This window comes from Venturia canescens, chromosome 9, assembly GCF_019457755.1.
Source record: "Venturia canescens isolate UGA chromosome 9, ASM1945775v1, whole genome shotgun sequence".
Taxonomy (NCBI): Eukaryota; Metazoa; Arthropoda; class Insecta; order Hymenoptera; family Ichneumonidae; genus Venturia; species Venturia canescens.
Window position 1 is genome coordinate 14,324,083 of NC_057429.1, and position 16,783 is coordinate 14,340,865.

The 16,783-nt window shown below is 42.0% G+C and overlaps 1 protein-coding gene across 2 annotated transcripts in view; it reads right to left on the reverse strand.

The window, feature by feature from the left end:
* Nucleotides 1–16,783, reverse strand: part of LOC122415546 (neuroligin-4, X-linked-like) — a 277,070-nt gene that overhangs the window by 207,651 nt on the left and 52,636 nt on the right. For both annotated transcript variants that reach the window (XM_043427741.1, XM_043427740.1), the window contains exons 2-3: nt 6,976–7,569; nt 6,073–6,248 (exon numbers count right to left, since the gene is read on the reverse strand). In XM_043427741.1, the coding sequence (XP_043283676.1) occupies nt 6,073–6,248; nt 6,976–7,238 (439 nt within the window). In that variant the 5' untranslated portion in view covers nt 7,239–7,569. The remainder of the gene's footprint in view (nt 1–6,072; nt 6,249–6,975; nt 7,570–16,783) is intronic.

Consider the following 16,783-nt stretch of genomic DNA (forward strand, 5'->3'; position numbering starts at 1 on the left):
CGGGAAATCGACTGTATAACAATCCCCATAGGTAGCATAACCCAGAAACTCACACAAGCGGCTTTCCCTCCCCCCTTTCGCTCCGGCTGTATTTTTATCCATAAAATTCTATCAGAAAGTATAAAACGCGGAGAACGTATTTCAATGACGGAAGTGCGCCGATATTCCGGCTGGGTGGTCGTAGATGCTTAAGAGTCATCGAGCGATGGTATGCGCAGTGCCACCAAGTATTCGAAAATCAAACTAAAATCCCTTTCTACCGGATTTCGTCGCGAATATAACGATTACGCGAATATAAAAAAATATCAAAAAGTGTGATTCAATTAGCCGATTCCGGCTGTGCTGGCCGTGACACCTTTTACGCCGGTCATGAAGATTACTTTATCACAAATTGCACACACATTTGCCATAATCCAAGAGACCAGAGCCGGATTCACAACACTCCACTGCTCATTACGAAATTTCTTCGTCGCGATTTCAATGGAAACAGGCGAGGCGTCTGACGTGTGACAGCGACCGTATTTACTATAATATACTTTACTATATCGGAGACGCCACCATCGATTTTGAATTGGTCACGTGAGCTCGATGACTCTTTATGAATCGATAAATAAATTCTTGAGTTGCTCGTACGTACTGGAGTTTCAGAGCACACAGTCGATGGGACGGATGAATTCTACTTATCTGCGTAAAACTCGCTCGAATTTCGAACGAAGCTTTATGACCTGGTCAAAGCTTGACCCAACGACATCCCATTGCCATGAATAAAGCATGAGAAAGCATCGTCCATCGGGTTTCCCGCAGGCTGATATTGTCGACGTCTACCAATCTGGAAAAGACAACGCGGTGGAAGGGAATTTTGGCTTACAAACGGTTCTTCGTGGTAGCAGGCATGTCACGAAATGAATATAAAGGGTAAAAGTGGAACGCCCGATAACGACAGGTACCCCGCACGTTCCGTTCGTTTCATTACCTGCATCCAAATTTGTCTTATCTCATGCGTTTATTCGCTTCTTTATAAGTCAACTTTCGGACTAGGTCTTCTGAATAATATGAGTTTAAGAAGAAACATAAAGATGCGGAGAAGGAAAACGTGGTTTGAAAAGTATGACGAAACGAGTTGCAAATATTTTTAGAGTGGGAGACACGCGGGAGAACAGAACGCAGTGTGCTGACCCGTGACTACGGAGACACCCGCCGAGAGTGCTTTCTCGTTTTCCGTTTATTCCTCTACGTAGGTAGCGCGCACGAAACGGGGCAGGTTTGCATACCTACAATATTTCCCAGTGCACATCAATCCCCAGCGGGGCCAAAGATCGCACCGGTGGATGGGATATGCCTGGTTTTGTATTCTGGATCGTTGCCGAGGTGGGTTTGGCGGCGGAGGGGTCGAGGAGGGCGGAAGGGCGAGAGAGAGAGAGAGAGAGAGAGAGAGAGAGAGAGCGAGAGAGAGGAAAATGCGCGAGTGTTCTGGTTTCCGCTTCCGGCTTACATTTTACGTCTGGACGTTTCATTGTCGAAAGGCAAACGTGCGCATGCAGGATGTACGAAAGAGATGAAAACATTTGACCCAGATGCGATGAAGCGTGGCAATCGTAGGGTGAGAGGGATTTTAGCCAAGGGATGAAAACGCTACAAAACTCAGATAGACAAAAATATAGTGATGAAACACTCGCTCTATGCCAAAGTGGCGAGAGTATCGAATGTGGCTCAAGAGGAACTATAGAAGCATTTCGTGATTTCGCGGGCTTTAATGAAGATCTCACTGCTCCTCCATCTGAGCAAAAGCTTATCCAGCGTCTATCCTCAAGTTTGCCAAAAAGGTCAAAAGACTCTGCATTGTCCTAAACGCCATTAATGAGAATATTTCGTAACCCTTCGCTCGAGCCATTTGAATTTCTACATAATTCCACACCAACGACTCTCAACTTCGCTCACCGTATGTTTATTAATTCCACTCCTCCAGCGAGAATTAACGCTCTCTGTATTATAAACTTAACATTTTCTCGTGTTCCTAATAACTTCAACAAAATATTATAGTAGCTTCATTCGCGTTGTAAAACCATCGGATCAGCGGATTTTTAACAAAAACAGCAGAGAGTTACTTTTCCCATTTGCCTGATTAAATCAACGTCACATACTCAAGTTTTTATTTCAATGGTAAAATATAAAAATTCGCTTTCCAGTTAATTCCATACAAAGTTGGAATTGTTGGGTATATTAGAAGCACTGCTGCACTTTGTAAACGTCTGCTTATTCCGCAGAATTACTCATCACGCCTGACGCATCCTTTCGCTTTCGAGTTTCATAAATTAAGTATATTACTTTGTCATTTAGCTTCACCTGACATCAACGAATTCATTTTCAATTCGTATAATGCTTCAAAGACAAAGTGAGTTGTGCTCTCTCTCTCTCTCTCTCCCCCCCTCCCCCGTCCATCCGACCGTGTGAAATGAGAAAATCGACAAAGGTTAAAATGAGTAAAAACGAGGATAAAAAGTATGTCTAAACGAGGGATGCATCGGAGAGAAAGTTTGAAGGATAAATCGAGTTTAATCAACGAGGCACGTCAATCGTATCTGGAGCCTCGATAAATTATTCATCGATAGGAGAGCGCAGAGCAGAGAGCACCCACGAGAGAGCCCTTCATTGAAGGGTGAGAATAGCTCGCGGGAACTCGTCGCCCAGCTGAAATCATTTAAAGGGAATGGCCCCGTACAGTTCACTGACTTGGCAAGATCTAGAAAAAAACGAATGAGACGGAAAAAATATAAGGAACCAATGAGAAGAGAATAGCAAACCGAATCAGGATGAAAGAAGAGGAAGCTCCGAATGCAGTGTATTCAACGAGTTAACTTATTGGGGGAATGAGTGCACGCGAATGATAAAAAGAAGGAAGTCGGAAGCGAGAGTTCAAATCGATCGGTGTCGGTGGGTGGGTCCTCCGAATTCGTTATTCCTCTGCTTTTCTGGGTTTGACATCTTTTTACTCGTATCGAGATTCACGTCACTACTGCAGGGTTTTAATCTCAGGATGTTATCAATTAATGAGTACAATTAGGTCACTCGCAGGAACAATGACTGGTGTACAAAGCGATCTAGAATTAAGAGAAACTCTTTTCGTCAACATTTTACTTCCTAATAGATTTTTATTTCCTAATTAAAGATATCATCACTCTAAATTAAAGTCAGAGTCATTAATTCAAAATCGTGAATACATTTTTTCAACTTATTTTTTGGCGAATTAAATTACAAGCCATTGATTGCGAACGGGAATCCATCACCGACTGAACCCAATATTTTATTCGTCCCTGGCTAAAATAGTATAGTTCATTTATGTAAAAAATCCTTTTAGAGAGTGCAAAGAGAAAAACACAAAAGGAAATGGATCGAGAAAAAAGTGTTGATAAAAAGACAGAAGGCTATGACGCAGGAATGGCCCAAGCCAAGAAGAAACAAAATGCCGAAATAAGCAAATGTGAGATTACACGAGTGCTCATTACCAATTTCGTTCGATCTTTAACATAATATGTACCCTTTAACATTTGATACGACTACCCATTTAAACTCTGTGTGAATTGTTAAGTGACTTTGTTAAGAAAATTATTTCGTACATGAACTACCTCAATGCTTCGATAAATATGTCGTATAAAAAGTTAATTTTTTCAGTGAATTCGTCAGAATTACCGGCTGTTGATCCTTCACCGAACGATCCCGTACAATGGCTGGTGCACGTGTGCGGATAAGTGACGAAACGAGCAGAGTTCAAGGAACCACTTTTATTTCTCCGGTGCCAGTCGTTCTTGCGTGTATTTATTGAGTAGAAAGGTACGTACTGTTTCGTAATTTTGGTGCCACGACGTTCCTACCTCTATATTACGTTTCTCTGTTGTCTTATCATTTGTACAAAAGTATAAAGAGAAAGGAAGAATGTGAGAAATAAAACGAGAGACCCGTTGCTTCGATGGTTGACGAAAACGGGCTTTGATTTTCTATCGATCAAACCTGACCGAGGAGAAATCACGAAGCAGAACAGCAAATGATTGAGTGGCCGGAATTCGTTCATCGAATTATCTTGCCTGCTGGTAATTCCGATGAGAAATATACTCGGAGCTCTTAGGCTGAGTTTTAACGAGACTGCATTTGCATTTTTCTGAGAAATTCGATATATGAAACTGGTGTAAATGCGTTCCGGGTATTCCGGGCTGTTTCCTCCCCACTCGAAAGCTGTTCTCGACCCGCGTCAGTGTTTACTACGTACTCAACCGTCCATTTTCCTAACCTTCGTTGCTCTCCGGTAAAGAACGCGAGGAGGACGGAGCCGACGAAAGAGAATAAATAAAATCACCCTCGAGGATGAAAAGAAATAACAGAAAATCCAGGGGAAGACCAGAAAAATTCGCGAAGAGGCGGATGAAAGGGGCGAAGAGAGATGTTTTTCGAACGCGAGAGTACGCGCGAGGGCGTGGTACATTGAAAAAAAAGTTTTTCTCGTGCACAGGAGACAATGCAGCGTGTTCGGGGTTCGAGGGCGTAAAATATCGCGTGGGCATGCTACGAAATTCGACACCATGTTTCGTCTGTCACGCTACACTGCATAGTGTAACTCGTTCTCGTTTCTCTATCCTCTGTTTTTCCTGTTTTGCTCTTTTTCACAGGGGCTTGAAGAGTATCACCAATATAGTCTCATAACATTGTTCACCTCACTGTTTGAATAAGAGGAACGCGCGATAATGTATCTCCCTCGGATTTCTCGTTCGAATTCCAACTCCCGTCGCATCGTTATTTTCCCTCTCTCTTAATCCTTTTAATCCACAAATTTTCCGACTGTTGTAATCCGGGCGTGTTATCAATATATTTTCATGCGAATGACAAAAGCGGAAAGAGAGTGTACAGCCGAAAATACTCTCGTTCACTTCCTTCCGGACAAGGGAAACGTATTCGTTCGATTTGCTGCGTTATTTCATCCGTATCGATCGTGGCGGCAAAAACTGGTTCCGATCGCGGCCGAGGTATCAATTGAAAAAATAAAAAAAAAAACAACAACATAAAAGTAATTGATACACAGTTACGTCGTGTTCATTATTCAAATGAATTTATTGGGCAGAAGAATTTCAAGTATTTTTATGCCTCAAGCCATTGATTCCCAGAAATTAAACTCGTTTCCCAACGAAATGTGGTCGCGAAATATTTCAAAACTAATTTCAACGGTCTTGCTGAATAGGAACGTCGAGAAATTTCCTGTAGATAGGGAAATATTGCTTCAGGGGTAAGACACGTAGGCAATATAAACGCTCATACGAGGTCGGAAGAGAAGAATGAAAGAATCCTCTCTCAATATCACGAATGTGCTGTTTCTACTCTGTATCTCTCTTCCGTACATGTCCATAGGTATGTGTCTGTATAAGCTCGTATATCCATAGAATTGTAGTGTCGATGTTGGACGATTGAAAACGTGTTCCGTTTACGCGGATCGGTTTAGACATCGTGCTTCGGTACACTCTTCTTGTACGTGTCCGAGTATGCGCGCGTACTCAAGGCCCAAATGCGCTACGATCTTTGAGAAAAGGTGTATTCGAAGGACGTGCATGTATGCACAGCTGCCTGAATCCCGCTGGTATATGGAAGCTTTCCAAAACGGATGAAATTTATGGACGTACGTAAGTCACAAAAGTGCTAAATGAGAAAGTTAATCTCGTGTGAACAGAGTTTAATACGGAGGAATCGAAAATATTTGCCATCCGAACATTCGCATTTTGATGCGAAAGCTCACAGGAAATAGTGTTGTAAACGTTGGACAAAAATTCGAGAGCTCGTCTCGAATATTTTCTCTTTCCTCGACCAATATAAGGCGAAAAAAGTCAGCAAATTTTTCAATGCTACCCGAGTTTCATTGTTCACTTTTTATTCAATATTTAGTGCGCTACGTCGTAATATTTTTCACGAAATTATATACTTTGGTAGAAGGGAGTAGCGATGAAACTGCTCATCGCGAAGGATAGACACGAGAAAGGCAAACGACCTTCTCCTTTATGTGTGTGTATACATGTATGCAGAGGTAAGAGCACTCACCCATTGCTGGACCGTATATATTCAAGTAGAGACAGTCTTCGCTCTGATTTTGCAGATATGGCAGGAGTCTCCTCAGGTACTCGTAACGGCCCTTGGGCATTCGCTCTAGTGCTTCCTGCTCGTTCGTAATGTCGGGTAGCTTTTGCGGACAGACAGGACCGACGGAATTCGTCAATCTGTCAAGCAATCACGTGAATAATTTCAATTCCTTGATATTACGATTAATCCTTTGTTTCTCGTGGTTCAATTCGAGAATGAGAATCAATCAAATGCTTTGGAAAATATATTTTTTCGGACAAGAATATTCCGAAGTGACTGAGTTTTTACTTAAGGGGGTCCTGCTTTAGGAAGTCAAACAATTCTAAAGAAGAAGCTTCAACGTGTTGTAAATATAGAATTTTACAATTATTTCGGGTTTTTATAGGTTAATATGGAAGAAAAATATATGAAAATGGAAAAAATATTTGGAATTTTTGTTGCACACGATAATTGAGATCTCCACATTGTACGCAGCTGAGAAACTTCGACAATCAGAATTTGCGCGTAAACTACGTACAAATTAGTAATTCTCAGATAAAAAAAATGTTTTTGTACTCTTGAAATATCCTTGAAACTTTATTGAAAAGTTCGCTATAGTGAGTTATTTCCGTCTATCCTAAAAATACTTCCGAAATGAATCGATTTTTTTCGACTTTCTAAAGCAGGAACCCCCCTTAATTTAGGTTTTGGACACGCATTTGAAATGTCTGGCAAACATTTAAAAAAAAAAAAAAACGAATGATGAGCAAATGGTTTTGAAATAGAATTTCTTCAACAGAATTTCTTAGATGATACTCATAATCGAGAAAATTATTGATCAAGATGAAATCGAATATTGAGCTGATAGCAGAAAAAAATCGTTACTTGATTTCGTTCCACGGACTGGGTGCTCTGGTGGGTGAGAATCTGTTGCTCAAAATGGGTGGTGTTGCATATGGAATACCGAGATAAACGTCGATAGGTTGTAGATACTTTGAATTTTCAAAAGTTTGTGTCAAGCCCTGTATTTTGCCATAGCGTGTTTGAACGATTCGAGGATTGATTTGTGATTTGACAGACATGGAGGCAGTGGGTTTTGTTGACGAGACGCCGATCATCAGACTCATGAGTATCACGAAAAGTTCCATTTTGGCGAGTAGAGCGTGAGGGAGCTTTATGCAGATGTTGGAAGGAGGTTATTTGTGCGTTTTAATCGACGTCACTTAAAGACTCGACAGCTCAACCCCGAGGAGTCCACGAGATGGATAGATGATCAGGATGCCCCCAATGGCGAATCAGACGATGGGCTTCTTTATCGTAGTTTATCTCCCTTCGACACGTGCATTTATTCGGATCGGGTGGTCTTCCTCTAAGTCTTTTCATTTAAGCAATTCCCCTCAGCACCCAAGTCGTAGGAGCGTCACTGCGCTCGAGCCTGTGGCACCATCCCCCAATCTCAAGGTCCTTCATGCTCCTCATCTGTAAGCCAATAAAAAAACGACAAATCATTCCACATTCTTCAACATGATTATATTTGATCGAAGAATCTACTTTCCTCGATGGAAAAGTGAATAAATCGTGTGTCTTCGAGTTGTTTTTCTCTTTTCCTCGTGTCTTCCATGTACCATGAATTACAAAGAAGAGGGTAAAGGATACAGAGTGATAGAATTCGTATGAATGAGTCGAAACCATCTCTTTCTCTTGCTCACTTATTTTCACTGTATATCATCTGTGATTCAATGTTATTCTAGCGTAAGAAAATTTCTCACGATTCTTTACCAAGCTATAAAAATTCGATTCTTTAGCATTATTCTGGCCATATTCGCTGAGATGTCGTGGCCCGGGGAGAGAGGGACAGGGGGAGGGTGAGGGCTTGAATGTATGCTCTTTCAACGGGATGTGGTCCTAGCCAAGACCATTTGAACGAGTTGGTACAGAAATGAGGATACGTATGTGTATAAGTGAGAGAAAGGGAAGAATTTTGTACGAGGATGTGGTGGTGAATGTTGAGATGGAAATAGCACAGGGTTGGACTCGAGAGTATTCGTACGTGGCACCATTATGGAAATCAGTACTTATCGACCTGGAAAGAAGCGAGGGAACGGATAAAATTCAAGCTCAATGCGCTTCGTACGGGAGGGAGGGAGGGAGGGAGGGAGCGACCGACATCACGTTCGCGTCATCGTCTCCTATGCTTCGAATCGCACAAACTCGAAACTCAAACCCAACCTCGCATCGAGTCTCTATTTCGCAGCTTGAGAATTATGTTACGATGACGGAAATACCGCATTTTGAGCTTCATCAAATGTGAAATTTAACCTATCCCGTATAAAGTACTGCCGTTTATGCTACCAAGGACGCGAAGTTCGTTGGGCTCGTTATTGGTACTGGGCTTGGAACTAGAGTATCTCGAGTACGCGGTAAAGTGCCTTGCCCTCGCTCTAATCGACTATATTCTCCATGGCCCTTGTGTATCTGCAACATCATCGTTCCTATGACCTCGATTACTCGGTGTGCTTACGCCCTACCTCGATTTTCCTTTGATTCAGTTCGAGTGTTCTTCTTATGGCTGCGTTATGACCGTCCGTCATATAATCTGTATCCAACCCAGCCATTAAGTCCGTTCATATGGGGGACTTCATTGATGGAAAAAGTCATTCGAGGCTTTGCTTTTAAGAAGCTTATGGCTGGCTCATATGTTGATTAAATCAATCAAAACTATAATCCTACATTCGAAAGGGAACGTTCGAAGGATAAGCTTCGATGATCATCGACCATTGACATCGTCCGTTCATTCGTGTTCAGCGCTTTTCAAACCTTAATGAGGGAGGATGATACGTGCAGGGGGGGGGGGGAGGAAGGACACGTGGCCTTGTGATAGGAAGAAAGAATAGACGAAAGCAATCCAGTCGAGTAAATACAGCAGCAGTGATCAAGCACCGATTCGTTCTCTGGTCCAACTATCTTTTTACTCGTACACCACTCTACGATATTAGATGTAGGACGAACTACTACCAGGGGTCTTATCCCCGTCTGCTCAAGGGTGTCTCGTTCATCTTGACCACTCGGCCGCAAGTTCATCGAGGTAAAGAAGCTAGCGACTGGAGGGCCTCCCCGTCTATCCTGTATTCGAACCGCACTCGTCTTGTCGAAGCTAAGAAAGGGCGGAGAGGGATGAAGGGAGAGGAAGAAGACCGCAGCTTCTTCCCTCCGACGTATCTTTGTACGTCCACTTCCCACTCTAACCCTTTTATCTCGGAGTCTCTGAAAAGCCCCCAGCCTTGAGATCAAGCAACTAGCCAGTGAGCTTCATATACAACATAATTACAGACCGCGCTATTGCTACGATGGAACACCACCACCGTCTTTCTATGACTCACAATGTATACTGGATGCAGTTCACGTTTAGCTGCAGAGTCCAAGTACAATCATTCGAGCACACTTGAATTTCTAATTGGTGAGAGTGACGTTCCGAACTCCCCCCCTTAAATGTTATATACTTGCTACATCGGCTAGAAGCTAAAGGGCCAAGATTGCTCACCATCTGGCTTCGAGGCGTCCCCTATTATATACCTCCTTCATGTTCAACGAGGAGACACTAATTCAATTTGTATGGACTTTGATCGGAATAGAGAATCGCGTCAAAGTTTCACTCTGTTAACCGACGTGGGATGTAGATGGGAGACACTGTCGAAGAGTAAATAAGTGGGTCTCGTAGATGATTGATCCAAGTCCCTGGACAAACCTTTATACGAGTTGCCTTTTACCGAACAAGAAAATCCACTTGGAGCTCTTGTTCCAAGCACTCCGTACGTCTGATAAATTCGAATTTCATCCATTTTTTTTTGAGCTCCCAATCATTTATGCATGAAAATTCACTTTGTTAATAGAGTTATTTCACTTCTCTCGTGCACTCACTAGATAAAATCAAACAGAAGAAAGCAATCGAATGCTTTCCACAAATGCCGAAATAAATCTCATGAGCCCTTCCATGGGTCGGTTTTCTCATCAAACTTAAAGGGATCAAAAGGACGAGTTACACTTTTCGAAAGTAAATCTTCAATGAATCAACTCTAATGGCGAATTCTACAATGTTTAATCGATGGTATAACATAGATCTGCAGGTTGACAATGTCGACAGGCTCTCCCGGGTGTGAAGGCATTGCTCCGGATGTGCATATCCATCCTGGAGTATCCCCTAAATCCGTACGACATTCCCTCCGACTATTAGGACAGTTGGGGTTCCATGCGCATGATTTAGCGTTACGTCTACGCTCATCGGGAGCTGCTAGTGCATGTGTATCGCGTACCTCCCTGTTTCCGGCATTCCGGAGGATATATTTGTGTTTACCGTGCTACTGATTCTAACGGTGGAGGGAAGATTCGGTAGAGCAAGTTGTCCAAGTAGTATCTATAGTCTGAGTGGTGGTGAAGCGTTATGTTTGAGTTTGCCAAGTAGTAATAATTGTTTCGGTCGCTTTTGATAGTTGGCAGCTTGGTTACCGACGATAGGAGAACTTTATGGCGGAATACCTAAATTCGTATCATTCTCATGTCGCTGTGTCGAATTATAACGAAAGAAAAATCATTCCAGCATTGTTGATCTGCAGAGGCAAACAAATGCCAATCAATGAAACCTTATTCGAGTGGGCTTCTCCATTTATCGTATCGGAGAAGCCATTAATTTCCTCAGAATTCCCTTCCCCACGATGTATTTGGGATTAGTATGAAATGCTCTTGAGAAACAAGCCAATTAATTGGGACGGGAAATTGATCGAACATCGTGAAATCACTGGTACTGTCCTGGCAGGAGATCCTGACAAATTGCTTGGATCTTTTAATAACGTCAGTTCGATTGAAACGCATGAACGCGAGGCAACAAAAGTAGCGCGCCATTAAATTTCTCGGTGTGCTCGTCGAAAAATGGAACAGTCCGGGTAACGGAGTCTCGATTGCGTAGTCAATCTCGACGAGCATTGTTCGAAAAAAACGTACTACGTAGACATGAAAAAGGAAGAGCTCGCTCCTCGAATATGGAAGTAGAAACTCGCGTGATGCATGAACTACATCCATATTTCAGAAAGTACGAACAATTCTTATTCTTCTCGGATTCTCTACTTTTAAAGAATAAGAGTAAAAAAGCATTGGGAAGAACACGTTCGAAATGATGTCTCGCGAAGTCGTGAATTTTTTTTCTCCTCCTACGAGGGGATTCGGTGTGGCAGATTTATGTATATTCCTTCACAGATCGATTTCAATACGTACCTATGCACAAGGCTTGAAGGATCCTCAACGGTATCAGATTCCCGAGACGGGATATACGCGTTCCCGATTATTCCAACAAAATCGTGAAACCATTATGAGAGCCGTATCGTTTTGTCGTTCCTGTGCGCTCTTTTCGAACGTATCAAGTTCGTGGTAAATTATTTCCTATTGAAGCGACCGGAAGCTTTTATGGATTCTTTTAGGAATCCATTCCACAAAGATCCTTTAAATTAACAGTGCTGTACGTACGTGCTTTTTTGCGAATCGCAGTAGCAAGAATGGGCTTCGTTAAGAAAGTATGTCAATCTTTTTTCACTGGGAAAATAATTTCGTAGACAAGGCAGATCGGGCTTTGCACGAGCAGTGAAAACTCGCTGAGAATAATCTCCCGGCGATGAGACACGTCGCTCAGCGAATGCGTTTTTTATGTCTTGTCGCTTCAAGAGAGTGGCGACGATCAGCTGGCAAGTGCACATAGCGTCGGTACCGATATAGAAATTTAATAACAAAAAAAAAGTAGTTTCTTTGAAATACACAGGAGGAGGAGATCATAGATCACTCTGTCCATAGGGGTCCGTGGGAAAAGCTTCGCGGTTGCAATTTAGCCTCTGCAACGAAGGACGGATACAGGAGAAGAGCGGGAGGAAGAGAACGGAGAGTTTGCGGTGAGGACAGGAAAGTTTTGTCCTTTTGGTCCTCGTGAATCAGCTGCGAGCTCGGCTTCGCAATCTATCAACGATCGAATCTTTCTATCGCTATATCGCAAATCCATTGGACACACACAGACCCACGCGCGCGCACGTGTATATGTAGATCTATATAAATCCATAGGTGAGAGAATTTGCGGACGGAATTTCACGAGAAAACTTTTTCACAGACTTTCGTGTCGTATGGCAAATCGATACCACACGAGCGAACAATCTAACGATTAGCTTTAATAGAATAGATAACGGATATTGGATAGTTCACCTAGTGGACGGACGCCTATTACTTTTTCCATCATTACTGAAGAATGTGAGTGCTCTTTGACCTCAGAGCTAAAAAAAGCACCCTCCATAATGAAATGCTTTATTTCTGCAATGAGTTTCATTATCGTTGGAATACCCACAGGCGATGTGAGCCCAAAAGAAAAAAAATCGAATTCCAGTCCATCATCAAAGTCATCCTGGATTCCGACTGACCTCCGAAGCTGCTTACTCAAGCTAATAGCAATTGAACGCGTTTTTACAGGCTCCCATATCTATTTTCGAGCGCTTGGTAAATACGTGACGATAAAGTTGAGGCTGATATGATCGGAATACCAACGTACACAGAGTCAAACTGATACGGTAAATTGGTGGACTAGCGCGACATTCATAGAAAACTGTAGAGGAAGCTATATCGTCGCGCAAACGCAATTTGCCGCTTTGATAGCCATACCTAGGAGCAAACTGCGCTCATATATAACTGTACAATATCCATATATATTTATATACAGTCATACATGCTTGCACGTAAGCGCGCAGTAGGTTAAAGGGATGGTTCAGGGGAGAGCTAGACTCTGGCACAGCCTCGGTGCCTGATTCTCGACTGGCCAAACCAGATTGCAATAGCTTTCCCTTCCCCGGCGCAGTCCGACAATGAACGGCTATCCGTGGGTCGCCACAATGCGCCGAACTCTCGCACCGTTTACGGAACAATACCACTAATCAGCGAAGTTTCTCTGAATCTCTCGTATACACTGGCGCTTCCCCCTCCTCTCCCCGGCCCCCCGAAGCCATGCGGTACGTACGTATACCGCGGACACTATAAATATTCTGCGTGTAGTGCGTAAGAGCCTTTCCAAAACCGCGAGCCGATTTATTGTGGTATGCGAAACCATCGGGCCGAAACGGTTTTATGATTCTCATTCTTCTCGTCCGAAAAGACGTGAAAGTACAATTCGTTGTTAGAAAATCTAGTCGGTATACTGCCACTTTGATGATTGGAGGAAAGTTCGAATTGAAACGCGAGTCCGAATACTTTTTTGTTTTTTTTTATTGTTTTTTTAATTTTTATTTTTATTCTTTTATTCTACACCAGCTCAAAGTTCCCCAAATTTTTCTGTTACCGCAAGCTCAAACGATTCTGGAGCGACGAATATAAATTACACGCTCGAGGCCCCGAACCGAATAGTTATATATTTATAGTATGAAAATCGTGCTCGTAGAAGAATGACGCGGTGCTGGTGGGCTGGTGGCCGCTCAGCGATCAAGAGCGAAGGTGTGTAATCGATAAAGCGCAAGTTTGAATATATAGCGCGCGGCTATAAACCATCGGAAGAGGGTGACGCACACCCCCTTTTCGAAAATCGCCCCCAGCATGAGATTCTATGGCGACTATCTATCCGACCATTTATCCGCTTTCCTCGTTTTCGGCTCGTCCAAACTCATACCCTCCCTCTTCCTTTCCCCTGACCTCTCTCTCTGTATGACATGCCGAAACGCAGCTTGATTAATACGTAATGCAATGAACGCGAGACCCTCATGGTTATAGCGAGGCCGATAAACTTGGAGCTGCGAGCTATAGTTAACTCTACCTCGAACCCTTCGCATCGCTAATCAAACGATTTGACTTCATGAGCCGCTAATTAATGACATCCCCTCGGGATTTTCATATTTAAATATCACGTCAAATTATCCTCATTAATTTCATTAACATTTTTGTGTCTTATGAATAGGGCGGAATCATAAAGATTCGGAAGTGGCTGACGAAAATCTGAATATCGACGTCGTCGGAAACAAGGCGAAAGGAAGGGATTGAAATTCGGGAGGAACGACGAAGGAAAACACACACTGTTGGGACAATCAATGAAGACCAATATGCATAGGCAGATCGGAAATAGTGCGACAGCTTGACAGGCCTCTGGATGGAGCACACGAGTTCTAACTAACTTCCTATCTGACAGCATCAAAAGGATTAGCTTTTATTGCACGCTCGGTCAAAACTTTCAACACATACTTGTAGTATCTGCAGAAACTTCTTTAAACTCGTGAGTTCATTGATGGAGAGCTTTGCAGAATATCCATTCAGTCAATAATAACCATGATGGCGCTCGAATCATGTAACTTTGGAGGTTTCATCAGCGAGTGGGCTGACGGGTTGACAGAGATGTGCCAACATGTATCGACAATGTCTGAACGGGAATCTGCGGGTCTTCTTCAAGGATGAGCTCAAAAGTTTGACATTTTGTTCGACACCTGACGCTGGGAGAATATTAGACTATCCGCTAGTGCTAATTCGAAAATTGAAACAAAATGCAGTTGCTGGCAGCGTATGGGGAGAGCTCTGGACTAGGATTCTTCGACAGATTTTTCATGCTAGCTCGAGATAGGAATAAATGGAGAGATGAAGGGCTGAGTGGACTTACAGCAGAACTTGGTAAAAATTTCTCAGTATATTTCGAAATTGTTCGGGAACAAACAGCCCTTGGATATTTGCAATGTTGTTGTACCCTAAGGTTGAAGTATGCACAAATGGACAGACAGGAAACATGCTCTGATATCGATTCGGCGTGAGCGAGAGAATTCTATCCGTGGGGCAAAACGTCTGTGAAACATAAATTTATAATTTTATACATGCATATTCACCATACCGTAAGACTCGAACGGAAACCAATATTTATAGGAGAAACATTATTTTTCTTGTGATTTTCAATTAGCTATTTCTACAATTTGCAAATTATTCATTTTTCAAGCTCATGAAAATGCAATTGAACACATACAATGTTTCCGGGGTGAGTAATTAGCTGGTAGACGAATCGAGCTCTTGCAACCACGAATCTCATTACATTTGAAATTGTTTTATCATCGTTGCTCTTTCTTTGAATATGTTGGGAAAATGTTACATTTTGCTCACTGAACTTTATGAAATTTATGAAAATAATTTTAACAATTTTTACAATTTACTACAACCTTTTGGCATAATGAATGTAAAAAACGACATCAAGTCCACGTCGATTTAAAACACTCTTCTCTACGATTTAAACATAAAAATTCAAAATAAATTAGTTATTTCTGGAGTGCTTTCCAATTTAGAGAAGTCCTAAACGCTTAAGGAAGTTCATCTGGTAATCGAATTAATAAAGAGATTTCGATTAAAAAATTTGAATACAGTTTTAAGGCCCGAGGGTACTTTGTTCGTGAGAAACAAAATTAAAACGGATTCTCCAAATTAACACGGTCTCTGACGGGTTTCAGTGGTTTTTCCGATTGACGCAACTCACACAAGAGACTTTCAATAAGATATGAAGGATGGGTGAGAAAATATTGATGTAATTGAGAAAAACTTGTTTTTCTAGACATTTCCGGCATGTTTTAATGATGCCAAACGTTTGAACACTGATTATGACGTGAACGCGAGTGAAAAATTCTGTCAATAACAGCTGTATAGACAGTACAGGTTACGAGGTCGCGGCGTTGCCAAACTCACTGGACTAGTAGACTGTACCAGGTGAATTTCCTTAGTCCGTTCGGTGAATAAAATCTGTTACATAGTCCTGGATATATAGAATTATGTGCTCTCAGAATACAGAATACAGAGGTTGGCAAACGTTGACGTTTTTTGAAGGGAAACATCTTCACTTAAAATGCTCTGTAAATAACGTCGATTCCCTCCGCTTCTTTGGTCGAGAGTATGTGTATGGAAAGAAATGGAGAAAGGCAGATAGGTGGGAGAAAAAAAAGTTGGGAGATCAGACGTTGGAACGGATTTGCTCTGAGACCAGACAGCTGTTAATTTATTTAGTTTTCCAGTGTAAAAGAGATGCAAACTGAGACTCGATTTTTTAGTGACATTTTTCTTGTTATTTTCTTTATCACGTTTCCATCGAGGAGGCTCGATCTAACAAGTTTTCTACGAAACTGTAACTCTTAAATCGGATTTTTGTTGTGCCTTGCGACATAAAGAACCTTTTTCATATCCAGCTTGAAAGAATATGAAGAGCTCTCGTTTCATTAGCACTTTTCTTCGTAATCGCAAGGTTTTCCTTGAACTGTTTATCCTTATCGAGCTTGGGCAGGATCGTAAAATAAAATTTGCTTCCTCTCGCCGTACACACTTTTCATGAGAAATTGCTTCCACCTTAAATCTACTTTTTGTTCCATTTTACAACGCTGCATTGGAGATTGTATTCAGAATAACAATTAACAGTGATGGAATTCTAAAGAATCTTTCATTTGAAATGTAGATTAATGGAAGTAGCTGCCGACCTTCACTCGTCGGTTATTCAACTTTCATAGAATAATGAAACTAGAAAAATTTTACTACAAATACATTGTGTACGAAAAATGGTAATAAGAAATAAAAACTGGCCGAGTGGTGCATTTATTCCTCCATCAATCTGCATAATTAATGGTGGCACTTTATTGAAAATTTTGATCGAGCAGTCGGCAGTACGGTCAAAGCGAAG